Below are 27,391 nucleotides of genomic sequence, written 5' to 3'. Positions count from 1 at the left end.
TTCCATATGTTTATTGGCTGTTTGGATATCTTCGCCTATGACTTGCCTACTTAAATCTTTGGCCCATTTGTCAATTTTATTGAAATACAGTTTTATTGAACTGTAACTACTTTTTAATAAAATGCATCAATTTTACTTTATTTAAAAAATTTTTTTTAATGTTTATTTATTTTTGAGAGAGAGAGAGAGAGAGTGAGAGAGACAGAGCTCGAGAGGGGAAGGGCCAGAGAGAGAAGACACAGAATCTGAAACAGGCCCCATGTCTGAGCTGTCAGCACAGAGCCCGATGCGGGGCCTGAACTCATGAACCGCAAGATCATGACCTGAGCTGAAGTCGGATGCTTAACTGGCTGAGTCACCCAGGCGCCCCAAAATGTATCGATTTTAAATGTGCTGTTTGATGGGCATTGACAAATGTATACCTCTGTGTAACCATTAGCCCAATCTATGTATAGAGCGTTTAAATTATCCCCCAAAGTTCCCTGAGCCCCTCCTCAGTCAATTCTCCATGCTGCAAACTCCAGGCAGCTGTGTTCTGCTTTCTGTTAAAATAGTTTAGTCTTTTTAGAGATTCATGTAAATGGCATTATAGTGTGCAGTGTCTTGTGTCTGACTTCTTTTGCTCAACATAACCTGCTTGAGATTCACCTATATTGCATATAAGGGTGGTTCACTCCTTTCTGCTGCTGAGTAGGATTCCGTCGTATGGTTACATCACGATTTGCTGATCCGTTCACCTGCAGTTGCATATTTAGGTTGTGTCCAGTTTAGAGCCATTATTATCGCTTCTCGGCCTTTTGGCTAAGATCAAGTGTAGAGCTGTTATGTACCAAGCTGCTTTGAACGTTTGTACGTGGGTCTTTGAGAAGGCATGTTTTTATTTCTCCCGGGTGAATACCCAAAGTGGAATGTCTGGGTCTTCTTGTAAGCGTGTGTTTATCTTTTAAACAATTTGTTGCCCTAATAGTGTGGTATCTGTTTTCCTTATTTATTTGTATGGCTTCTTTATATCTTCTGCTTATGAGTCCTTTGATAGCCATACGTGTTCCAAATATCTTCGCCTTTTCATTCTCATGATGGTCTTAATTTTCACTAAGTCCAATTTATCACATTTTTTATGGCCAGTGTGCTGTTGAAGAAGGAGCTGTGTGCCCTTGAAATCAGCTTTTGAGGCAGCTTCCTCATCCCTCTCGTGCCCCAGACTCTCCTTTTCTCCAAACCACACGTCTCCAGGCCTCTGTCTTCTCGCAGGTGATGTGGTCCTGGGATTTCCACCATCCTGCTCATTCTTCTGTGGACCCTCAGTTTGGAAAGGCCCTTATGTACGTGCAAAGCTGTGTGGGCAACGCCTCAGGCCCCGGAGTCGTCCAAGGAGGGCTTGTGTACAGATCAGGCACCCTTGTGGTGTAGGCTATGAAGAATTAGGATTTGTTTGTCCCCAGAGACCAGGAGTTGTGCAAATGTACTGCTGCTTCCTTTCTTGTCTTGTAGTGCCTTGATCGAGACCTTCATCAGAACCAGGGACTTCAAGAGAAAAGGCATCGACAGCAAATAGCACAAGGTTCTAGGAACCTCAGAGAAGGGAAATCAGTGCCCCTGCTAAGAAGGGACACTGGACAAAGCTCTGCTCGGCTCTGGGATGCCTCGTCTGGAGCCTGTGACGGCAGCGCCCGGGAGCTCACGGGAGACGAGGGCTGGCAATGCAGCTGTGTTTGTAGAGGGCAGAGAGGAGAGTGAGGGGCAGGTGCAGGCTCTGAAGAAGGCCAGGTCTAGGAGGCACATGAGTGCCGTGCTGGAAAGATCACAGACCAGGCCTCCAGAGGCCCTGGGCTGGGCTCTAGTGCTGACACCAAGTGGTATGTGACCTGGGCTTTCCCTGCTGCCTGCAGGCTCCTCACCTGTAAGATGAATGTGTGGCATTAAATGGGAGGTTTGGGTCTTACACGGGAGTTGGTGTGGCTCTGACCCTGGCTCAGTGGCTTGTGGGCTGGAGCGGGGTTTATAGAATAGACGCCTTTGTGGCTGGATATCCTCTGCACAGCTGGCAGGAGCTGTGACTTCTCCAAGCCCCTGTAGGATTCTGGGTTTTCTCAGAAGCCCGTGATGTGTTCTCTTTTCTCCTCTAGTCTACGAGGTGGTCACAGCCACGGGGGATGTTCGCGGCGCAGGGACAGATGCCAATGTCTTCATCACCATTTTCGGAGAGAATGGGCTCTCTCCCAAGCTCCACCTCACCAGCAAGTGAGTACCAACTTGGCCTTAGTGGGGTCACGGGCCATTAGTCGGGGTTGGTGCAGTTCTGGAGCCGGGGGAGAAGACCCATGTGTCCATAGGCATATTAAGTGGCACGGGGCCTCTGTCAACCAGGTCTCTCCCAGTGATCTCCAGCCAATATTCCTTAGCTCCCCTGTTGGCTTTTGTGAGAAGTATCGCCCACTTTGGATCTCTGACTTCCCCAGGAACTTATTAGCTGTCCCTTGCTTTGGGAGAGGACACTCAGGACTAAGAAACCTGGGTCTAGGTCCAGCTTTACCACGTGGTTGCCATGTAACTTTGGCCAAATCTCTTTGCATCCAACCGCCTGGCTTCCTCATCTAGCGTCTGGGAGTGAGAATTCCCCTTTTACCAAACTTACAGGGCGGTTGAGAAGAAGAAACAAATGCATGCATTCAAAGGAAGCATGAGCTTAAAGTGCTCTGCACCTGTGTCTCTCCAGGGGCCCAATGTCACACTAAACCTGCTAACGCACACTCGAGTCAGCCGTATAGACTAGCATGTGTGCTCGTGTGCGTGTCTGTGTAGACGTGCTCTGTGTATGTGTTCGTGTGTGCACCTGTGTTCCCCATATCATTTGTGATCCATTGACAGCAGGGGCTGCTGCCTCTTTGTTTGGACCCTGTCCCCCGACCGCACACAGGCGCACACAGATATACCCAGAGCAAAACATGGGAACGCTTTGGTGGAATTCTAGAGTTCTAGAGCTTTCCGGGGGCTGCAGGCGTGGTCTAGGCCCTGGTTTTCAATCTGTGCTGAATGGAACCAGGGATCGGTCCGTTGGTTCTGGGCCCATCGTGCCTCTATCCTTCCTGCAGAGTAGCTCACTGATGGTTGTCTTACCCACCGAGTTTCGGAGTCAGATTTTATTTGTACTGAGAAAAGTTTGAAAAACCACTAAATTTATTTCAACTTATTCATGGCAAAACTGAGGCCTAGAGAGGAGTAGAGATTAGCTCTGAGCCATGGAGCTCCTAGATGGTAAAGCTGGTCCTCAAACCCCAGGTACTTGATGTGGACGTTTTCCTCAAGTGCTGGCCCTGTGGCCCAGAGGGTGCGTGGGAGCTTCCCCTGCAGGCTTCCAGGTCGTCACTTCCAAGGGCGCCGGGGAGGCTATAGAGGGGTGGGGACCACAGGCCAGGACATCCCCGAACTCTGTGCTTCACAGACTGACCTGGCCCCGTGTCCCAGGTTTACCCTGAGCGCGGGCTGTGGTATAAATGCGATCCCATCGAGGCAGGCATAACGTCCTATTTTGTCCATTTCTGCAGAACAGGGTACCCGCCTTCTTGTACTGCTTACACTGCAGAGTGACTGGCTTGTGGAAGTCTTTCTCACCAGTGATGTGGGCACGGTAAAGGGAAGACATGAAATGTCCATCCTCTTTGCCATGTGACCTCCCCCAAGCACACCGTTCTAGGGAGAAGCCACTAGGCTCTGGGAATGCAGCCAAGTTGGTTTCTAGCGTCCCCAGCCTGCCCTTTTGAAACAAAAAGAGCCATTTTCTCCTTTCATGGTCATTTCTCACTGTCTTTCCCACTTTCTTGCACCTAGTGCCCTCACTCTTCCCCCTTGGCCTTTTCATTTGTCAAAACAGCCTCTCGGGAAGGCCCCAGAGTCACCCTTCATGAGCTGGTGTGAAGGTTTGTCCCTGAGTCCCCGTTTCCAGGAGTGTGAGATCCAGCCTTCCTTCTCAATGTGGAAGGTACTGCCTCACAGCAGAGGGGCTAAGGCACGAGCAGGGCTGGGAGGTCTCCGGGCGTCACGCACAGGCCCTCCCGCCAGCCCCGTAGACAGAAGTCAACACCCCTTCCCCCTGCTACTCCGAGGTCTCTCCCGTACCCGCATGGTGCTCCGGGTGGGGCAGCAGGGGCACAGGTCTGGCCAGGACTCCGGGCAGGCTGGCCTGGAGGGCTCTGCAGGAGCCCATGGGGAGTGGGTGGTTTCAGAGATGGTCTTTTTGTAGCATCAGCATATGTCCTGGGAGGCTGGAGAGGTGACATGCACAGGGATGCCAGGTGGAGGGGTGATGAGGGGAGTCTGCTTCGTCCCTCTGGCCCCTCTCCCAGTTGTTGGCAAACAGTCAGGGCTCAGGAAGTGTCATACCGTCAGGGCGGCCAGAGTGGGACTTTATAGGGAAGGGCAGGTGATCTGGGCCTTGGGTGAGGGAAAGACTCAGATGAGAGAGGGGCAGGAGGAAGGTAGTTTAGACCACGGGGAACAGCTTGCAGACACACGGAGGCAGCAAGGGGCCAGGAGGGGAGGACAGGCTGTGGTAGGCCTTGCTTGCAAGCTGATCAGCAGAGGCCCGATTTACGATGCGGCCCAGAAGGATGAATCTGGCTGCCGCAAGACCCCAGGGAAATGTCTGCAGAGAGAATTGCAAAGACACAGTCAGTCCTCGCCATCTAAGATGCATTCAGTTCAAGACGGAGACCTTGGGCCTGGGAGGGGAGCACCGCTTTCCAAGGAATCCCAGGCTGCCTGGGTGACCCGGACGCCAGGGCCACAGAGGTCACCGTGCTCTGTGCTATTTAGATGCAGGTGTTCCAGCCCACCCCTCACCCCCACCCTCGCCCTGGGGTCTGGCTCGGAATCTCTCATCTCGCTGTCTGCTGCTGGTCCCTCCTTGCCACGCTGTGTCACCCAAACCCAACTCGCATGTCAACTGGAACTGAGTTCCTTTTCCTTGCCTTACACACACACACACACACACACACACACACACACACACGGGTGCGCGCGCACACACACACGCACGTACACACGGGCTACAAGGTGTTTTTGAGTCCATCAGACTTCACCAATACTCAGGGCACCAGAGGGAGTTCCCAGCACAGCCAAGCAATTGACTTAAGATGGAATATTAGACAGACTCCCTCATCTTAAGATTAAACCACTGCCTATCCTGGAATTTCTTCCTGGCTGCTTTCTCCACAGCGTCTGGTCTTGTCCCCTCACCCCACCGTCCTCTCCCGCTTCGCCTACGTCCTCTCTTTTCTCCCTTCTGTTCCTGCTCCGTCTTCTGCCTTTTCTCCTGAGCCCCAGGACCTCCCACATGGCTTATCAGCATGCTTATTTCCCAATACAGAATCATTCTGCTGCAATGATTTGGTGCCTGAGGTTAACATGCTGATTGTGCTTATCCTCATGGTCTAGTGTCTAAATTCCTCCGTACACACTGGCCCGTCTCTTGGGCAGCAAAGACTGTGACGTGTTCACTTTGATCCTCTGTTAGCTCCACCCCGACCCCAGACCAAGCTGAGTGTCAACAGCCCTGGGTCCCACAGGAAGGCCCCCATATGCTGGGCGCCCTTCCCGGTGACCCAGGACCACTCCCAGCACTGACTGGGTCACATGTTCAGAATATGGCAAAAGGATGGGATCTCATGCATCTTCTGGAACACGGATCTCCTGTTGAGAATTCGCCCGCTGAGTGTCAGAGAACGCCTGGCATTTTAGCCTGCTGGCCCTGCCAGGCTGGCGGCTAAAATGCCCTGTGCAGCCTGTGAAGCCTCTCCTGGGTAGGGGTCCCCGCTGAATGGGCAGGTACGGACAGGGAGGGGGCTGGGTACTGCATTACGCTTCATTTGCTGAGTGTCCAGGAGCCCCGGTGAAGCCGCAGTCTCCACAAAGAAACGAGCGGTCTGCATTTCTAATGTTTCCTTTGACAGGGGACCCTCCACGCTTTGGTATTTCCACCTCACCTCCAGTTTCTGAAACCCACCGGCATTGCATTCTGACTTCCCAGACATGGGGATTTGGGAATCTGACCCCGGTGGGCTGCAGTTGGGGGTTTGTTTGGGATTATCCTGGCCGCTCCCTGCAAGAAGAGAGTCCGGGTAGGCCTGTCTCCACAGTCCTTCTTTTCGTTCCTCTGAGGACTGGCCCTCACAAGGCCTTCCTCTCGTCTTCCGGAAGATGTTGACACTGCAGACAATCACTCCACATTGTGTGATGCCCTGGGACACTCGGGTGTGGTCCTGAGACCCTCTGCCCCCACTGGTAGTTCTTTCTCTCCTGGTCCCCCTCCTTCCGCTTTGCTTTTCACAAAGTGTTTTCCGTGAGACAGTGAAGCATGGCGGTCAACTATTTAACAAACATGCTGGAACGCACGCATCCACATTCTCCCTGGCCCTGGGCTCAGGGCCTTTGTGCAGGGCGCAGGGAGCTGTCAGTGCTTCTCTAGAAGGAGCTGTGGTCAGAGGCCCCCCCAGGACGCCAGCTGCTCTCCTTCCAAATCACCCTCCTCTTCCCCTGCTCATGGGCACTTGCTGTTTTCCAAATTCCAGGCGGCTCAGCAGATGAAGCCTGACAAGCCTCGAACTCATCCCCCAAGGATTCAGCCCAGGCAGCTGCTGGCCTCGGGGCATGGGGGGCTGTGGAGACAGGACCTGTCGCCGTGTGCATAATCACAGATCGAGATGTACTCCCTTCGGCAAACTTAGAAAATACATACACGGACCAGAAAACATAAGCAACACTTCATAATACTCTTACCATCGAGACATGATGTTTTGTATAAATCCTTCTTCTTCATTGTTTTTAAAAGCAGCTGGCCTCCCGTGGTGTTCCTACATTTTCTTTTGCAACTGCTTTTTCTTTTAAGCCCATATCATAAACCTGTTCCTGTTCCATTAACATTATAATGGGAGTTTTTGGTGGCTGCGTAATATTCTACCTCACAGCCTCCCGGGTGGCTATTTCTTAGGGTATTTATCTGGTGTAGAGACCCTTGTCTATTCTACACATTTATTTCCTGGTCTCATAGGTTGAAAATACCTCTTGTTCACTTCCTTATATCCCACCCACACAAGCCTGATGGTGCTTAGATTTGACGTTCCTGTGTTTTCCATGTCGTTGCACATCTGCTCTTACCCTGCAGCACAACATGGGGTTGTTGTTCATCACTTTTGGAGATAAGATTCTCACAGGTATGTGCAGCAACCCCAGAGAAGGGGCCCTTTCACTCGAGCAAAAAGCCAGAAGTTTCCATCACTTTCTCCTCCTCCCCCTCGGTGCCCAGACCACAACTTGGGGGCCTCTTTCCCCCCAACAAGGCTGCCTCAGGGTACATTAAAAAAATTTTTTTTAATGTTTATTTATTTTGAGGAAGAGAGAGACAGAGTGTGAGCAGGGGAGGGGCAGAGAGAGAGGGAGACATAGAATCCGAAGCAGGCTCCAGGCTCCAAGCTCTCAGCACAGAGCCCGACGCGGGGCTCAAACCCACAAGCCGTGAGATCATGACCTGAGCCAAAATCGGATGCTTAACCGACTGAGCCACCCAGGCACCCCTCAGTGTACATTTTCCACTTAATTTCATGAGATCTGCCCTGCTTTTGGAGGACCTTAGGCCTCATGTCTCACGACACGCCCACCTGAAGGAAACTTCTCGGGACAGACTATTTGCTAAAGTGGGTCTGTTTGCAGAGAACCACAGCTTTGGAGTGTGCAGAACTTATAGGCCTTCTGTTACCAAGTCTGAGCCTTGTTGCCTTAGAGGGAAGGCTCTTCCCCTCTGTCTTTATTTGGAAGCACAGTGATGGCCTAGTTATTATATGTGTTTGTCTTCCACACTTTTCTTTCCCGTGGGCTGAGTGCTGGTGACGAGAGCCCTGGCTGGAAGCCCCGGGGGAGGTCGACGGCTCTCCGGCCTGTGAGGGCGTCGCTGTGTGGGCAGGAAGAGCTGTGAGTGGAACTGGATGGCCGGGTCCGAGCCCACACAGAGGACACAGCAGATGTCCGTGCGAGATTCAGGTTTCTGCTCCCGGAGGACTCCGGGTGAGGCTGCTCCAGCCCTCCTGTGTCTAAGCTGATGCCACCTAGGATGCTCCAGAGTCTGGACCCACCCAGGCAGCTCGTTGAGGAACATCTCAGGTGTACTTGCTTCTGTTCACACGGTCTTTGTGACGCCAGATATGCATTCCCTCACCACCCGCCTCCCTGGTTGCTGGTTTTTTGGTTGAGCATTTCCTTTCTTGTTGGAATGGCAGGACCATGGGCCACCACCCAAGCTCCGCATCTGCTGCTTGGGGCTGCCATTGCAACTCCCCCCAGCAAGAGCAAGGCAGGTGAGGAGAGGCCCGGGGGCCTGCAGACCCAAGAGCACCATGGCGTTCACTATGGCCTCCTTCCTCCTCCGCTGTCCCAACGCAGAGCAGCCAGAGGGCATTGGGTCATGACTTTGGGGATCCAGGTTCTGATCCCAGATCTGCGATCAATTGGCAGTTTCCTTGTTTGTAAAATGGGGCTAATTGTTGCCCACCATACCTGCCTTAGTGATGCGTGGCGAACATCACAGGACAACTTGAGTGTGAAAGCAAGGAACGAGTAGTAACCGACCTTGCCCTCTGTCAGAAAGGAGTCTCAGAATGGGAGTGGTTACTCATAGCACTTCCCAGGACTGGGATGGTGGAGGAAGAAGGGGGATGCCAGCCCTTGGCTCTCCTCCCAGGCTTGTGAGCCGAGTGCAGATTACTAAGTGTGCACGTGTTCGTTGTAGGAGTGAATCTGCCTTTGAGAAAGCCAATGTCGACGTCTTCCGGGTGAGAACCAACAACGTGGGCCTCATCTACAAAATCAGGTGAGAATCTGGCCCCTGACCAGAAAGCAAGTGAGATAAAAACCAGTAGATTAGGAACTGATGTCACTACTGACACTTTCTGGATGTCAGTTACTCCCTGGTGTCATTTGAGGGGTGACTGAAGGCCCAGATCTTTCCCACCCATGCTGAGTCATGGCTCCCTAAACTTGCCCATTAGAGATTCACTTCTCTGTGTTGAGACTACTTAAGACAATTTCTCACAAACTTGGGAAATATGCTCTAAGAGGCACTAGCATAGTGGTTAAGAGTGGATTCTGAGTCCAGATTGCCTTGGTTCAAACTTCTGCCTTTCCATTTGCTAGCTGTGGAACTTCGGGCGTTTCCTCTCCAAGCCCCAGTTTCCTCATTTGTAATAACGATTCCTACCACCTAGAGTTAGGGAGGACTCAACAAGTTAGTGCTCAGATGGTAACTGGCACTCAGCAAGTATTAGAGATGCTGGGTCACATTGCAGGGTGCCTTATGACAGAGAGCTTGCCTCTCTCTGGGGGCGTCTGTGTGAGTGTGCTGGGAAGGATAATTCTATCAGCCTGGTTGCCAAGGAAGAGTCTTCAATTGCCCCCCTTTCTCCCCTCCTTCCTCCCTCCCTACGACCCACACCCATTCAAGTTCATGCCCATTTGTCAGAATGTCACCATCTGGGGTCTGATTGCACCCAGGCTAGGGCCTGGCTGCCTCAGTCCTAAGTTGTCTTCCTCCCACTAGAAAGTATAGGACCATGCACTGTCTTTCTTGGAAAAAAGGGACAAATGAGGGCCCTGGCACTGGTGTGTGAGGGAAGGGTGTGACAAACAGGGAAGGGGAGGGTCGGGAAGAGGGTTTTGCTGTGGGGAAAGGCAACCACTACGCTCAGGTCCCACTAGGTGCTGGGCTCTGTGCCAGACAGAGGCACACATCCTCGGGCACGTCATGGGTCATCGGTCCATCGGGGCTGTGTGCTGTGAGCTGTGTCTGTCCCATGAGGGCCTGCAAAGATAAGGCCCCACTGCAGTGCACAGGGAGGTGATGTTTGGCATAAAGTGAGGTTATGCAGGGGTCAAGGTCTGGGGGAGAAACTGACCTCAGAGAAAAAACTGGGATTGCCAAGGATAAGGGGCACTATCAGAAGTGCAGGAAATTTGGAGGGCCAGATTTTGAAGAGTGTGGATCTATGCTGCCCGATCCAGTAGCCCCTGGCCACATGTGGCTCCTGAGTGCTTGAAATGTGGCTACTCCAAATTGAGATGCACCGTACATATATGAGCACAACGGAGTTTTGAAAACTTAGTATGAGAATATAAAATATTGCACTGATAAATTGTCACACGGTTGCATGTTGAAATGATAAATGGATGAAATAGAATGTATTATTAAAATGAACTTCACCTGCTTTTTTTTTTTTTGCTTCTAGATATCTAGAAAATCTAAACCTATGTACATGGCTCGCACACGCAGCTCATGTGATATATCTGTGAGGCAACATCAGTGTAGATGGCTACAGGGTATTCTCTGGGTGGAGAGACTAAGGGGAGTGTCTGGGGGTCTCTGGGGGTCTGGGGATCAGGGAGAGAAGTGAAGCTCAAGATGGTCCCGCTGCAAGCCTGGGCAATCCTGGACTTTCCGTGGAAGGCAATATTACCTTGCAGGTGATGTCACAACGTTAACACTCATTAATAGGCACATCTACCTTGCAAGGTATTCCTATTTTGCAGATGAGGAAACTGAGGCTCGAGGGGGAAAGCGACCGCGACAAAATGAGGGAAGCTCTCTTTGGAGTGAACATTTGGGTATGCCAGTGTGGAAGGGTGTCATCTCTTGCTGCCAATGACATGTGGGTGTCTGCCTCTGCCCCAGGATCGAGCATGACAACACCGGCCTGAACGCCAGCTGGTACCTGGATCGTGTGATAGTGACCGACATGAAGCGGCCTCACCTCCGCTACTACTTCAACTGCAACAACTGGCTGAGCAAGGTGGAAGGTGACCGCCAGTGGTGCCGTGACCTGCTAGCCAGCTTCAACCCCATGGACATGCCCCGAGGTCAGTGCCGAGGCAGGCCTGCCTGCCGTCCCTCCCTGCCTGGGCTGGCCCCCGTCCCTGTCTTGCTCTGGGCAGTCCCGTGTCCCCTTTGCCACTTGTCCAGGGTCTTCCAGTTGGCTGGGGCCCAGCTGAAGCCCCGTCTTTTCCACATGACCTCCCCAAGAGCAAGCTTATGTGCTCTGGGGACTCAAGGAAATGGGAAATGCAAACGAACCAGGAGGCATGATGGAGGGGTGGGAGCAGCCCTGGGCATATCCTGTGTTTTCAACATCTCTTGTTGATGGGTATCTACCTAGAGTCCTCTCTGAGTTCAAAGGCAGCTGCCTCCGTCTTCCTATCTCTTTGCCCTTCTTCTGATGCCCAGAGGAAGGTGAGCTACGGCCAGGGCAGGGCAGATGGGAATCAGAACTCACAGCTACAGGGGCTCCATCAAGCTGTCCCTACCTCCTCCTGATTCTATGAGGAGGGAAACGACTAATTTCAAGTGCATCTCTGGCCAAAGGCCTTAAATTCGGGCATTTTAGCTCAACAGGAGGCGGGGGAACAAATCATGTAAAAACACACACCGTATCCCGTGGCCTGTTTTAATCACACTCTGTCCCCTAAAGTTCTGACCTCACCTCACCTCATTATTGGACATAGTTGCCTTTCCAAAAACGGAGACATAACACGTGGGCACCACCATCATAGCACCTTGCTTGCAGAGTGTCATAGACTTTTGGAGGTGAAGGCATTTGATAGCCATGTGACTTTGCCGGGGTCGCTCAACAGAGTAACAGAGGGCGGACGCACTCCTTAGATTCTGCCTTCCAGTGTGTGCCCTGTCGTCTCCAGGTTCCGTCCTCTCTTGCAGCCCAGCTGGGCAGAAATAAGCATATTCTGTGTCCACTGGGCTTCAGCTCGCCTTTCTCTGTCTACCTCTGATTTCCTACCTTCCAGCTGATCTTGAACTTGCCTTGTTCCTCTGTGGCCCCCACCATAATTCCTTGCAACTTCACTGTTTCTTTAAAAAAAAAAAAAAAAAGAGTTGCTATTGATCTTTCTCTTATGACAAAAGCCAAATTTGACCATTGCAGAAAATTTAGAAAACAGAAACATGCAAACATTAAAAAAAAAAAAAAAAAGAATACTGTAATTCCATCATCTGGAGAAACATCACTGGTTACATGTTTGTGCCCCCATTTCTAGTCTTTTCTATGCATAGTTTGAGAGAATGGACTGGTACCACATCCTGTTTTAGAGCATGTTTGTTTCGATGCCATTAAATATGGCTCAACACCCCTGCTTGCAGTGGCTGTGAAGTGTCCTTGTATAGAGGGGCACCATCATCCATTCACTGAATCCCTTATGTTGGACATTGACATCATGTCCCCCTCTAAAATTTTATTGTTGATATAAATAATACACCCAAATCTTTGCACAGACAAACGATTCTTTCCTTAGGATAAATTCCTAAATAGAATTTCCAGGTCAAATAGAATGCACATGGTTAAAGCTTTTAATGGGCATTTCCAAAATGCCGTAGAAAGGGTACATCAGTGCATAACCCCACCAGCTATGCAAAAGCACCCACTTTCCTCACCCTCAATTCTTAGTATTGTTTAATTTTCTAATTGGCTAGGAAAGGGGGTTTTACAATGTTCCCTCTTTGGTAATTGGTGAGGCTGGATATTTTTCATGTGTTTATTGTGTTTATTGGTCATTGGTAGTGTGTGTGTGTGTGTGTGTGTGTGTGTGTGTGTGTGTGTGTGTGTGAATTATCTGCCCATACCCCATGCCTGTCTTTTCAACTGGGGTGAATTTCATAGATTTTCGTCAAAACTTTACGTATCTTTACTTCTTGATCCAGTCTCTTTACTAGGAATAATCCTTAGCAAGTTGTCAAGCTGGCTATCTTCCTGTCTATTCTCCCAGGCTCCCCCTTTTTTTTGCCCTTTTCCCACTATTTAGTTCTTCATGCTACTGTTTGCTTTGGTCACATGAAAATCTAGGGTTCCCCTGTTAGAAGAGCTTATGAGAAGTCACCATTAAGAAAGAATTCATGTGACCCCATAGTTCCCCAGCTTTTCACAAGAATCATCCAGGGTAGTGTTCTTGCCTCTTAAAGGAAGGACAAAGACACCCGCTGACCTTGTCCCTGAATCAGACCGCCTGGGCCCCCTGCCCTTTTATGAGCTGGAGGCACTGGAGTTTTAGTAATTCCAGGCTGGATTCTGAAAGAAGGAATGAAAAAAGGGATCTTCGAATATTCAGAGGACTGCATTGGTAAACAAAAGGTAAACTCTCTTTGCTTTTCACCTGGAATTATACCCACTTGATATTTGGTTGCTGCAGGGGAGCCTCTGATGGTCAAAATGGGGAAGATAATTATTTCTTCATCCATGCAGTTTGACATATGAAAATACTTTAAGTCGTGGGATGGTGGCTTAAGAAGGGGACTTTTTAGTGCATATTTCATCCTCCAAGGGTTAGTGAGTCATTAGCTGGGTAGCTTTGCTCCTCTCTCCCCACCTCCAGGACCATCTCCTGAAGCTCTGTCTGATAAATAGCTGGAACCTTCTTTTGTTCCTGCTCTTCAAGGAGGGTAGGTGTTCTAGGCTGACCGACTGACCTTTTGGCCAAGGTGATCAGCAGAAAATGGCAGGGGCGGAGGGACTGGACCTTGATCAGGTTTCTAGATGGTTCCTCTATAGGGGATCTCATATATCATGCTTAGTTAGAGACACGGCACCTGTGGTTGCTGGTGAGCTGTGTAGCTTTAGGACTGCTGCCCTGGCAAGAACATTACCCTTCCTGCATGACGCAGTGCCTGACGTTTGCCACGGAGGTGACTTTTCCTTCTCTGGGTTCTCTTTAAACATGGGAAAATGCCCCGCATATTCCTAGTACGTTGGGGTGAATGCCTGGTCAGGGCCACCCTTTTCCTTCATGGAGCCCAAAGGGTAAAGGTAGCCATGAGAAAAAGCAGGGACAGGAGGTTCAAAAGAAGGAAGGGGATGATGACTAACTCAGTTAGTGTGGAATGAAGTTGTGTGGGTGGAAGATCCTAGAGCCCAAGTTCAATTTCTCAATTGTTCTCAATTGGTTGGTAAAATCACTACACCTGGCACCTTAAGAAAACCAGGTAGCAGAGCCAACCCAAACCCTTCACCTTTTGGTTTTCTTTGTATCTGACTGCCAAACCTGGGGGGGGATCTGTTGCTGGGGACCAGGGAGACAAGCTGTGTTATCCCCTCAACCACTGGAGGCTCCCGAACCCCAGCTGCTCACATTCCATCTTTAAGAGTCTTGTCTTATTCAAGTAAGCAATTTTCTTTGTTTACTTATTCTTCTTTAACTCACTTTTGGCAACTTATATATTTACTTGTAAGTTTATTTTTAAAAGAAAGCAGATATCACTATCACAAAAAACTGTTATCAATTCCTGTAAATATCAGCACATGTGAAAACAAATACGTAACATTAGATAACCCTCCTGTATCACCATTAGCATCCTGTGTGCCACCCGTGGTGTGCAAACTGCACCCTGGGAAACACTACCAGCCCTGATCTGTGAGGAAGGGAAAGTAGAAGTGGGGCGGAGGGGAGAAGGGCTGGTAGGGTATCTGGGCTGTTCTCTTCAAGAGTCCTTTGGCTTCACTTCATCCCTAGCACACTTCTGGGGGAGGCAAGGTGAAGGATGGCAGGCAGGGGTTAATTTCACAGAGGACTGAACTGAGGGCTCAGAGAGGTGGTGATTCATCTAATACCAACCAGCCAACCACTGATAGAGCTGGGACTAGAGTGCGAGGCTCCTAATTCTTGGAATGGGCTTCCTGTGTCTCCAAGACCAAGGGCAACCAACCTGGCCCCTAAGAGATCAAGGCTTGAAGGATCACAGCTAGGGCTCGTGGGGGTTAGTAGGACCAGTCAACTGTCACAGGGATCCTTTCCACAGCGTCCACATCAGTTGCTTCTCCAGCCTTGGTTTGAATCCAGCCTTTCTTGACGGTGGGTGGTTCCCAACCACCCAGCTCAGCCATCCCAGTGCTAAGGGGCACTGGTTTTCAGAAAGCTCTTCCTGCAATTAAAACCCATACACTCTCCCTGGGACTTCTGCTTGTCCATTGCAGTCCTCTGCTAACAAACACCCTGGATGTTTTCATGTCTGCCTTTCAGCCATGTGAAGAAAGGCTGCCCTCCTCTCAGGACTGCATCCCCAGGTTCCTTGGCCTCTCCTCTTGTGGCTTATGCCCAGCCTGCATCCCTGAGTAGCTCTGGTTTGTCAGTGATCCCCAAGAATGTACCTCCTAGGCAAGAACCCTATGTTCTGGATTGGCGGGTGATGGGCGGGGGTGAGGGGCGGCGGGGGGAGTGGACTCCTCAGAACAAGAGTGCATAGGTCTCCCTGACTCCATTAGCCTACTTCTTCTAAAAAATTATTATTATTGCAGTAAGACATAGATAAAATTCACCATCTTAACCATATTTAAGTGCATTACTCAGTGGCATTAAATAAATTAATTATTGGGTATCCATCACCACCATCCATCTCCAGAACTTGCTCCTCTTCCCAAACTAACACTCTGTGCCCATAAAATAGGTCCCCTTTCCCATTTCTTCCAGCCCTGGGCAACCTCTGTTCTTTCTTCTGTCTCTATGAATTTGACGACTTAGGAATCTCATATAAGTAGAATCATACAATATTTGTTCTTTTGTGACCGGCTTATTTTACTTTAGCGTAATGTCTTCAAGCTCCATCCATGTTACAGCATGTGTGGGAATTTCATTTCTTTACAGGGCTAGATGATATTCCATTATATGCACAGCCCCTATTTTATTTATCCAGCCATCTGTCGATGGACATTTGGGTTTTTTCCCACCTTTTGGCTATTGTAAATAACACTGCTATGAACACTGTGTACAAATAGCTGTTGAAGTTCCTGCTTTAATTTCTTTTGGGTACAGACCCAGCAGTGGAGTTATTGGATCGGGTAGTAATTCTGTGTTTAACTTTTTTGAGGAATAGCCATACTGTTTCCTACAGCAGCGACATCATTTTGCATTCCCAGTAACAGTGGACAAGGGTTCCAACTTCTCTACATACTCACCAATACTTGTTATCTTCTGGGTTTTTAAAATAATAACCACAGTTAGTGATGTTGAACATCTCTTCTTGTGCTGGTGGGTCATTTGTACATTTTCTTTGGAGAAATGTCCATTCAAGTCCTTTGCCCATTTTAAAGTTGAGTTGTCTGTTTTTATTGTTGAGTTGTATGGGTCCATCCAGCATATATTTGGGGGTATTAATCATTTATCAGATGTGATTGATTTACAATTATTTTCTCCCATTCCATGGGTTGCCTTTTCACTCTGTTGAAAGAGTTTTGTTGGTGCACAAAAGCTTTTAATTTTTATGAAGTCCAATTTATTATTTTTTCTGTTGTTGCCTGTGCTTTTGGTGTCATATCCAAGAAAACATCACCAAACCCAATATCATGAAGATTTTGCCCCATGTTTTCTTCTAAGAGTGTTATACTTCTACATCTTACATTTAGGTCATTGATCCATTTTGAGTTAATTTTTGTGGACATTATAAGAGTCCAATTTCATTTTTTTGCACATGGAGAACCAATTTTCCTAGCATCACTTGTTGTAAAGACTGTCCCTTCCCCCACTGAATGGTTTCACACTCTTGTCAAATATCATTTGGCCATATTCACAAGGGCTTATTTCTGGGTTCTTTATTCTGTTCATTGACCCAAATGTTTGTCCTGAAGTCTACTGCACTGTTTTGATTACTGTAGCTTTGGACGGAGTTTGGAAATCAGGATGTGTAAGACTTCCAACTTTGTTCCTTTCTTTTAAGATTGTTTGGATATTCAAGCTCCCTTGATGTCCTGCTTCTTTTCATCCATCCTACATTTTCATTAACCGTTTTTCACAGTGACAATATATCACATTGGCTTTGAGGCCAAAGGGCTCTTATTCCCCCCAAAAGAAAAGATGAAAATGCTGTCTCCACCCCAAGTCCTCAGTTCTTGCCCAGGACTTCAAGGCTTCTGGAGAAACATCCTGGATTGTCCTGACTCATTCCCACATGAGTCAGCAGGAGCGGGTATCCCATTCTTGGCTGGCTCCCCTCCACATCTTAGTGGGAAGGTCCAGGAGACACCACACCTCCTGATTAATAGTTGCAGACATACATGCACACTACTAGGGAGCTAGCAGCCATCTCTATGGTCATCTCCCTCTTAGAGTGGGTGTCAGGGGTCCTGGCACCTACTCGGGTCTGGGGAGCATTGGCAGCCGTTTTATCAGCATGTCTGCATTGACTATCCCTGGGAACACAGTCTTGGCTCTCGAACCACTCCAGAATTGTAGTGAATTTTCCCTCCTGCCATCTGCCTCTTGGCATCCCCCCATTGCCATGCATGCCTGACTCTCTTCCGAGAGGATTTCCATCTAGAATGGCTGCCCCTCTTGACAACCCAGAACCCAGAGGGGCAGGGTAGCTGCATTGACAGCTATACACTGAGGGCAGCCCCTGGCCAGAATCTCAGCACAGTCTCCCAGGCCTCGAAGTGAAGCATCACCATTAGCAGCTGTCATTGGTCATGCCCTTCTGCTCCCCAAGCTGCTCTTAAATGCTGAGTCTGGGGTAAGGATATCACCCTTGCCTTCCAGTTGCTTGCAGTCCAGTGAGGGCACAGACCATCATAGTACGAGCTACCCTCAAGGGGAGTGGAAGGTATCACATGGTCCACAGCTCCATGTCTCAAGTCATAAGAGTCCTAGGTTCAAATCCCCAAATGCTACCTTCTAACTATGTGACCTTTGGACAAAATACTTCTGTAGTCTTGTGTCTTCATGTGTATACACTGTACAAATCCACAGCACTCCTAGGAGGTAAGGTCTATTACTTTCCCCATTTTCTACCTGCAACAAAGGTCAAGGTGAGCATGCATAGAGCATTTCCCACCTCTCCCTGTGTTCCTTAGTCCCATTCTTAGTCCCAGTTCCCATTTGTCAACGTGTTTGCTCAGATCGTGTTGGCTCCAGTGTCTGGCAGGCGGTGTCTCTGAAAGCTGTTCTCTCCAGCACTAATAAACCATGAGGAAGTTTCAAGGGACCCATAGGAAACGGGTCTGAGAATGAGACATTTTCTCCCCACCTGCTCCCAGATTGTGGAGTGAAGCCAGACTGCTGACAGAAGTTTCTGGGGTTTGGGCCCTGTCCCATCAAGCCCCACAAGGACCCAGTAGGACTGCTCTCCCCAGAGCCCCAGAATCCTGCCTGCCTGCTGCCTGGAAGGGGTATCCTTGCTCCCATGCTTCTGTGTCAAGTTGGTTAGAGAGAAAACTGTGGATCTCCTACTAAAACATATCTCAGGGTCAGGAAATGTCAGAGCCAGTGCCTTCCTGGTCCCCCTCCCCCCACCTGCTCTCTTTTATCCTATACTTCAGTCTTCTCTGTGCTACCCAAACCCCACTGCGGGGGAAGCCCCAGCCTCTCTGGAAAGCACTGGCTGCTCCCTCACCTCGGGTGTTCCTCCTCCAAACTCTGGAGAAATTGAAGTCTGTGCCATCCACTGAAGTGGATTTTCAGGGGGTTCCCCCAACCCAACTGCATCAAGGATGTGTAAGGAATCTCAGGGCAGAGAGGAGGAGCTTTTCAGCCTGCTCCTTGAGATGTAGGCATGATCCGGCCAGTTTGTACCCAGAAGGAGCCACCATGGCTGATGGGGTGGTTGTAGCCCCCAGGGATTTTGAGATGGCTAAATAGCTGAGACACTCCGTATCTCAGGGACTGCTGTTGGCCTCTTTGGGTGCTAACTGCTGACTATGTGTCTGTCTGGGCTCTCCAGCCAAGCTCAGGTTTCTCTGGGCATAACACTGGGGTCCACCCACCTGGTGATTTATTTCTCTTGTACCTGCCAACTTGGTCACTGGCACTAAGGGACTTGAGTGAAGATTAGTAAGAAACAGTCATGTGTGTGAGTGTGTGTGTGTGAGTGTGTGTGTGTGTGTGTGTGTGTGTAGACACAATCACTTATGAAGGCCAGCAGCAGAGATGGGTGAAAAGAGCTCTACCACGGAGTGGGAGGCAGATAACGGGCTTCTAGTCTTGCCCTTTGGTAACTGTGTGCCTTAGGCAGGTTACTTGTCCTCTCTGGGCTGCTTCCTCATCTGACCAGAAGGCTGGGCTAGACGTTCTCCGAGGTCCTTTGTAGCACTGGCTTTCTCTGGTATTCTGCTAGCTAAATGCATCCTTGTCTCTGTTACCTGGCTCCGGGTCTCCCACTCCCCGAACTCACTCCCTTGATGAACCTTGATGTTGTTACTTCTGGTGTGACATTCATGGGCACGGCACCCAGGTGCAACTGGTGACTGTGCTACAGAGTTGCACAGGCTGAGAGCACAGGGCTGCCCATCCCTCTGGCCCCAGAGAGGCTCAGGACACATCTCTGGGGCTGAAGAGGGCCAGACCTGTTTAAGACAGACCCTGCCTGGCCTTCTCACTGCCAATATGATGTCATTTCCTGCTTCCTGGACAAGTAATTGTTCTCATCCCAGCACCAACCCACAAACCCGCCCACCTTAAAAAGCACTGAGATGATCACGTGGCTGAAATTAGTACTGAGCCCACACCACATTGCTTCGGGAAAGTTCTGCCAACTTGGCAATGCGACAGGCCTCTGAAGCCAAGAGCTGAGTTCCAGCTGGCCTGGGGGCTGTTCACACCCCAGGGCTGTCAGAACCCAGGCACAACAGCTCATCGATGTTGCAGACCCAGGCCTCACAGACAGCGGAGGAGGCCCTGCATTCAGAAGGGCCCTGTCTGAAGTGGGTCCTGTCGCTCCCCATTCTCAGTGGAGCCTGTTCCCTAGGCTTCCTTTGGGACAACCCTTTCTCTAAAGGAGCATTTATCTTCTTTGGTGGGTTAATAATAAACATGGCTGCAGCCAATGTTGTGCTGTGTCCCAGAGAGACCGAGGGGCTGGCCGTTGAAGGGAAGGGGGGTCCATGAGAAGTTGCAACCACTGGGGAGGCGGGCCTGGAGCGTGCAGGTTGGGGAGTGGCGAATTCCCCCTTTTCTTCCAGATTCCAAGTCTGGGGCTTTTTCTTTCTTCCTTTCTTCCTTTCTTTCTCTATTCCTCCCTCCCTCCCCACCTTCCTCCATTCCTCTCCTCCTCCTCTCCTCCCTCCCTCCCTCCCTCCCTTCCTTCCTTCCTTCCTTTTTTCCTCCTCCCCATCTTCCTTCTTTTTCTCCTCCCCCTTCTTCTTCCTTTCCTTCTCCTTCTTCTCCTTCTCCTCCTCTTCCTCCTCCTTCTCTTTTGCTATAGCAAATAGGACAGCTAATGCTGAGGCTGAAAGCTGCCCATAGGCCAGCTAGAACAGGTAGAAATGGGACTGTGTTTGTCCAGCATAATCACTGTTTCCACTCCCAGTGATTTCATCGGGCAACTGGGTTATAATTTTGTTAGAGCCCACACTGTGCTACACAGTCATTATCACACAGCTCCAGATGTGCACCCAGTCTTGGCAAGACCATGCTGGGCATGGTGCCCACGGTGCATTTGAAGAAGTGATTGGACGAGAAAGGGATCATGATTAACATTTTAGGGGCATGTGCACATTTCGCTGACCTGCGGTGGATTATGATGGGCCTTCCTGAGAACTGCCTGGTGCCAAAGCAGATGCAGCATGAAAGCAGCCTGGGTGATCGATGCAGAAAGCACCTATCACGAGGGCTCTGTCACACAAGCCAGCAGCCCTGACTTATTTCCACATTCTACAGGATGACACCACAGAGTAATTAAATCATTGATTTTAAAAAATATAGCTCTCTGGCTCAGAAAGCACATGAGACTATATACCTTGAGTTCTAGTTCTCGCTTTGCCACCAGTAGCGATGAGACCGAAGGCAGAGCTCAGTTTCGCTCCCGTCCTCAGTTTCTTCCTCTATAGAATGGGTGCATTAGGTGGCCTCTGGGGGTCTTTTTAGGATTAGTAGAGTGTCATATCCAAAGAGAGAAGGACGGGTCTGGGGCTAGCCCTCCTCCATGGGGCAGGGGAAATTGGCTTTCGGTGACCTCCCTTCTGCTGCGGACACTTCTTCCTCATTTCACTCCCACCCCAATACTTACTATTCTTCTGCATAGTGTCTGTCTCCCCACTGTGGGCTTGGTCTCTGGACTCCCTTTCTCTGTGGTCAAAACCTGGCCCTGCCACTCTACTGGTTGGGTAAGCATGAGCAGATGTCTTAAGTTCTGTGCCTCTGTTTCTTCATCTGTAAAGTGGGGATATTAATTCCCACTCATAAAGTGGTTGGGCTGATTAATTGGGGAAATGTACATAAAGACTGACTGTAGTGCTGGACATAGAGTAAACGAGTATTGTGGTGGTGGTTATGATCCTGATGCTTTACCTTCTTCTTCCCCTACATCCAGGCTTATTCTGACTCTGAGATGCATAGACTCAAGATTCTGGCCTTTCAGAATCAGATAGGACTTTGGAGCCACTCAGTGCCGGGATCGCCTCTAAAAGGCAGCAGGCTCATCTAGACAACTGGAAACAGGCTGATGACCTTGATTTCAGTTAAAGCCTGCAGGGAGTGCCTCTTTTCCAAACACTTTTCCTTCTCCCCGAGATGTCCCCTCAACTCAGCTCAAACGTTATCCAAAGCCCTCTGAGCTAGATTTGCTGTGGATGCCAGTTGGGAGTTACTGTTCCTTTGACCTCTAGGGAGGTGGTCCTGGGCCCATGGACTCAGAGCTGGACTCAGAGCGAGAGGGCTTTGGGGTGGGGGGAGCTGGGCCAGTCCTGCAGCGCTCTCCTCCTCTGAACTTCCCAGCAGCTCCCCGCCCACCCCATCTGCTCCCACCTAACATTGCAGAAAATCATCTCCGGAAAGAGTGGGAAGAAGAGAACTGTTTCCAATGAGGCCCCAGTGACGAGTATCAGAGAATTTCAGGACCAGAAGGGACCTTATCTGCTCTTCCTCCATTTTGCAGAACACAGAAGCCTTGGAAAGTTAAGCCACCTGCTCTTGGTGACACAGTGTGGGCAGAGCTAGTGCCCTGGGCTCCAGATGCCACCTTGTGCTCCTCCGATGTCATTCAGTGGTTCAATGGGCACTATTTGGGAATCTTCTATGTACCGGATCCTTTACTCAGGATAAATATGTACAGACCTTTCTCTCTAGGAACTTAGCAACTAGAGGGGAGAGGGTCAAGCCAGGAAATAGTGAGTGCAAAATGTTCTTATTAGGGACTGACCTCTATCACTAGAAGCATAGAGGAAGGAGGAATCAGTAAGGCTTCATAGAGTAAGTGATGCCCAATTGAGACTTCATAGTTGAGATGGAGTTTGCTAGGCTTTCGACAGAGGGAGGTTTTCAAATAGGTGTTTATAATAACACTCTCCCCACTCCATTTATGGAGAATACTTTCTCAGAGCTGCAGTTTGTGTGCATGAAATCAGAACTTATGATACAGACATTGCCTTGGGCCTGATCCAGCCGTGGGTGTCCATTCCAGCCACCAATGTTTTCTTGCTGGACCCTTCCCCTGAGCCCCAAGCATCGGCCAGGGTGGTGCAGGGGTGTCAGAGAAGGGGTTCCCACCTACCTGGAGCTGAATGTCTATCAGGTGGCCCCTGCCTTTGTTTTTTCTCTTCCTTCATCCAGTCCTCAACCCTCCCCCTAGCCTCCTAGCTGCCCAGACCAGCAAGCTCAAAGGTTTCTGGTACCAAAGCCAGCTTGAGGGTGTAAGGATGTCCATCATGTGCATGGGTTTTCCTCAAGCTGGCAGTTCTCAACAGCTCCTTCCAGACTATACAGGGCATGAGTTATTCAAATTGAATATTCAATTGAAGTTTAGGTGACTTCAATCTTTAGTTTTCAATTGCAGGGAAAAGAAAAATGGCTGTTGTATAAATTATTAAAAGTACAAATAAGCAAGAGTTCAAAGAAGAATAAAATCTTCCATAATCCCATTACCCCAAAATGATAATAGCTAAAATTTATTGGGCATTCACTCAATGTCAGATATTGTTCTAATCACTATCTATCTGTCTATCTCATCTTCACAATACCATGACAGATATATTATTATTATTATTATTATTATTATTATTATACCCATTATATGGGTAAAGCAAACTGAGGCACAGAGTAGTTAAGTAATGTGCATACAAGTGAAGGGCCCAAGAGTAAACCCAGATCCTTGAACTTAATCCCTGTGTAGGAGAGCCTCGGAGACACTGCTGTTAACATTTTGGTGAATCTCTTTCCTGTGCTTTTTTATGCATGAATGCATTAAACACTACATACTGACAGAAAGTAGTGTTGTATCACAGTTGACTTTGTAACTAGGTTTTTTCACTGAATACTAAAACATTGAATAATCTCCTAAACCATTATTTTAAATGGCCACATGGGTGAATATCATAATTCACCCCAACAATCCGCCATTCTGGATATTTTTAGGTTGTTCTCAATTTTTTGTTATTAACGATGCTGTGATAGACATCTTTACAGGTCATCTATGAACACAAGTATTTCCTCATATAAATGAATTGTTAGGCACAGGGACTGAATTGTTAGCTCCGGGATTTGCAGAATGTTAAGCCTTTTGACAGGCAGTACTCACCTGCCCTCCAGGAAGGCTGTGTGGTGTTCTGGTTCCTCCAGCAGCATATGAGAAGTGCATTAGAGGACGATAAGCTCCTGCAGCAGAGTGGAATCTGGGTTGGAAAGGGAAGAAATGGACGAGATTGCTGGGGTGTGCAGGTTGAAGGGGAGGGTCTGCTGTAGAGCCACATGAGGGGGAGCCAAGGGAGACGAGTGACTGAGGGGCGTGTGGAAATAGCTCTGCGGGGCTTGGCAGTGAACTGGATAAGAGGGGCTGAGCGCAGTGAGATAAAAGGAGAAAAAGCCTACCTACTCCATACTCTTTCAATACCTGATCACATCAGGCTTACGTCACAGCTTCCCAAAAAGATGTGCTAGCTGTCTATGATTTGGGGGTAAAACAAAGGATGGAGTATTTTTTCTTGATTACCACCCAGGAGCAACTGTTAATGACTGAGCAATTTTTTTTTGTTTTTGTTTTTTACATTTTATTTATTTTTGAGAGAGAGAGAGAGAACAAGTGGGGGACGGGCAGAGAGAGAGGGAGACACAGAATCCAAAGCAGGCTCCAGGCTCCGAGCTGTCAGCATAGAGCCCGGTGCAGGGCTCGAACCCACAAACTGTGACATCATGACCTGAGCCAAAGTCAGTTGCTTAACCAACTGAGCCACCCAGGCACCCCGGCTAAGCAGTGTTTTAATGTCCTTGTGTAACCAGGCTCAGCTGAGTTCACCCCATGGCCTGTGCTTGAGCACGTGTTAAGTGCCAAATAAATGATACAGGCCACAGGAGTTCTGGAATGGAACACCCTGGGCCTGGGAGGTGGGCTTTCAGCTAGACCTTGTGGGGTGGGCGAAAGGACAGATGACAGTGAACCCTCCTGCCCGGAACTCTTGAGTCCGGGCTTCACCCTTTCTAACTGTGGGAACTTGATGAGGTTTCTTAACCTCTTGCTTCCATTCTCTTCTCAGTAAGCAGTGACCACAGTAGTAATAGGGTCTGTCATCGTGAGGATTACATGAGAAACAGATGTGACCGGCCCACAGTCAGTCCTCAGTAAGCATCAGAGGCTCTTACCAGCTTGCGGCGTGCATGTGTCTACAAGGGCAGCAAGATTGAGGGTATTCTCCAGAAAGCAGAGAAGTTCCAGTCCTACTTGAAGAAGCAGACGAATCTGGGTGAGCGATTTGGGCCTCTGGACCCAAGGGAAGGAAGAGGAAATGTTCTGGGGGCAGCAACAGGGGAGGGAGACTTGAGTCTGAGGACCTGGTTCACTGCTCAGTGGCCAAGAAGCAGTTCCCCACGGGTAGCCTTGCGGCCCATCCTTTGGGTCCGTGGACACTCCTCCCAGCACAGGTGCAGGCAGGCCAGAGGAGCTGGGGGCCTTCCCTGGCTGGGAGAGAACATTCCCCTCGCCCCCATCCCCAGGGCAGCCCCGCTTCATGTCTCTCGCTTGTTTCCGTGTTCTCCCCTGGCACTTCCTCAGTGCCTGGCTCTGGGTGAGTGGAAGTGATAGGTGCCAGGGAGCAGCCGTGGCTTCGGGTGGGGGGCGGGAGGGAATCAGGTGCAGCCAGCCTCCTGCCACCCCTTCCCACCGCTCACCCGCAGGGCAGGGCGAATGAAGCCACTGTCTAAATATTCTAAATATGCACGACCTGAGAATGGGGGGCGAAGGCTAGGGAAAGAAACACCGTGCGGCAATTCAGGATCACTTCATTCATGATTCCCAGCTTCCTAAAAAAGCTTGGGCCACGTGAGCTACTGCGAGGCACAAATCACGTTGGGTGTGGGATGGTCCCTTCCTTGGCAAGCAGGACGGAGGCTTAGTTTCCGGGCATTTGCTTGACTCCTGTCATCGGGAACGTGACAACCAGCTTAGCCCAGCTCAGCGCCGAGATTTGGGGGATCCGGCCCACTCATGGCTGTGCCTCCCCCACGTCGCCCAGGGTGGTTCTCTCAGATGTGTCCTGTCGCTGCTGTGTGCTGACTGTTCCAGACAGAGCGCAGGCGAGGCTGTGGGGGTGGTTGGCGCACCAGGCGCAGGAGGCAGCTCGGGCCTGCCAGTGCCTGCCTTTTCTGGAAGCCCACACAGGCAGCTTCCGGCTGGCCCACAGGGGACACGGTTCCTGTTTAGAGGGAGCAGGCCTGTGCCTCTGCCATGGAGGCTACAGAGGAAATAAGGGGCAAGGCCGGGCTTGTGGATTCTCTGGGCAGGGCAAGCAGGGCACAGCCATATGCTGTGGCCTTGAGGGCCATCTGTCTTTAGGCTGCTGCTAATGCCATCCGTGCAGTACCCCAACTCAATTCTGTTTGGCTCTGAGAGGTACCATGTAATTACCTTAATCTCTGGTCTATTTCCCTTCTTGTATGTTGTTCAGATCAATGCTCAAACTACTTTGGTGTCTTTGAGCTCACACTGACCTTCAGCAAAAGGCAACTACTCCCTGAAAGGTAGTGTTCCTGGGTTCAGACATGCAGGTTGTGCACTGCACAATTGAGACTATGTAAAGAGACATCTTTCACATCATAGAGGTTGTAGGTTTGTGTATTTATGATGACAGTTATCCAACAGATGGCAGTAAAGTGTCTTGAGGAAGGAAGCCTTTTTCTAATTTGTCGAAAGGCACCCTATGAACTAATGGTAGCTCCCTAAAAGGCCAGACAGAAATCAGTTCTAGGGAGAATGTTAATAGCATTGATTAAACCACAGGCCGACCTCAGAACTGGCCAGGGCAACAATTCCTGTCATCCATCACTAGGTCATGTTGGTCCCACGCTTGCTCGGGAAGCACAGTGAACTTGCTAGCCCCTCCTCCAACTTGACCTTCCCCTCTCTTTTCATCTCTGTTCCTTGCTCACTGTCAGGCAGGCAAGGAGCTGAAGGCACAATACGCGAGGTTGCAGAACTGGTGCTGCCATCTGTCCCCACCTTTAGGAAACCCCAGCCGAGCCCCCCCTTTCTCCACTGCACTCAGGGGAACATTGAGCTCAGCCCAATCACCCAGCATTGCATGGGCAGGGAAAGCTGGCCCTGCCTACCCACACTGGGCACAGGACATGCCCCTTCTCACCCCCTCCAGCCCAACAGAAAAAGGGCAATAGTTCCCCAATCTTCAGAGCTTTGAGCTGCTTCGCTGGTGAATAGAGTGTGCTGTGATTACCCTGCAGCAGCACCAAGCCACTCGGATCCTGTTCCAGGCCGCAGCGCGGAGAGTTACCTGAAGTTCCTGCCTAGACACACAGAAGAGGGCCTGAAAGCCCAAGGCAGCCTGGGGCAGCTGGTGGCCAACGACAAGTACGGTGGCCGACTGGGTGTAGCTTTGCGAGGATCTGGAGCTAACAAAGACGTTTTACATTTTTTAAGGGCTGTAAAGAACTAAAACAAGAACAACAGCTGATGACACAGGAAAGTTACACGAGGTTCCGAGGTCTGTTGCCCACAAAGTTTATGGCACAAGGCCACGCCCCTTTGCTGACGTAGTTTTTACGTAGCGTCGTAGCTGCCGCGTTTCCCTTCCCGCCGTTTGAGTTTCTCCAGGTGAACCCGCATCCGGAGCGAGCGGATGATCCTCGCTCTGATCCAGGGTCGGAAGGTGAGTAGTAGCGTAACATGCGTCGGAGCCTGCGTCGTTCTCTTCCCTTCGTCATCACGCAGCTCTTGTCCTCCCCCATCTTCAGGAGAAGGGTGAGTACAGGGCAGGAAGGAATTTTGAGAGAGGGAGACCGCGTTCACCTCGCTGTTATTACCGCGTGTTATTACGGTCGTAACACGATTAGTTACTGTTGGTAAACTCTTACTGTGCCTACTTTAGAAGTCAGACTGTGTCACAGTATGTGTGGATAGGAGAAAACCTAGTTTATAAAGCGTTCCGTGTCAGGG

General features: G+C 49.9%; 1 protein-coding gene and 1 long non-coding RNA gene across 3 annotated transcripts in view; one reads left to right on the top strand and one right to left on the bottom strand.

The window, feature by feature from the left end:
- The window catches only part of LOXHD1 (lipoxygenase homology PLAT domains 1), a 165,224-nt gene that overhangs the window by 3,588 nt on the left and 134,245 nt on the right, over window positions 1–27,391 (top strand). For both annotated transcript variants that reach the window (XM_047827882.1, XM_047827881.1), the window contains exons 2-4: window positions 2,127–2,241; window positions 8,777–8,857; window positions 10,712–10,896. In XM_047827882.1, coding sequence (XP_047683838.1) covers window positions 2,127–2,241; window positions 8,777–8,857; window positions 10,712–10,896 — 381 coding nt within the window. The remainder of the gene's footprint in view (window positions 1–2,126; window positions 2,242–8,776; window positions 8,858–10,711; window positions 10,897–27,391) is intronic.
- LOC125149146 (uncharacterized) lies at window positions 11,484–26,981 on the bottom strand. Its single transcript, XR_007145821.1, has 3 exons — window positions 26,730–26,981; window positions 23,531–23,624; window positions 11,484–11,899 (listed from the first exon to the last, which is right to left on the bottom strand). It is a non-coding gene; the product is annotated as an uncharacterized LOC125149146 (long non-coding RNA).

The sequence above is a fragment of the Prionailurus viverrinus genome, chromosome D3, assembly GCF_022837055.1.
Source record: "Prionailurus viverrinus isolate Anna chromosome D3, UM_Priviv_1.0, whole genome shotgun sequence".
Taxonomy (NCBI): Eukaryota; Metazoa; Chordata; class Mammalia; order Carnivora; family Felidae; genus Prionailurus; species Prionailurus viverrinus.
The sequence above is the reverse complement of the archived record's forward strand: the minus strand, read 5'-3'. Positions and strand labels throughout refer to the sequence as shown.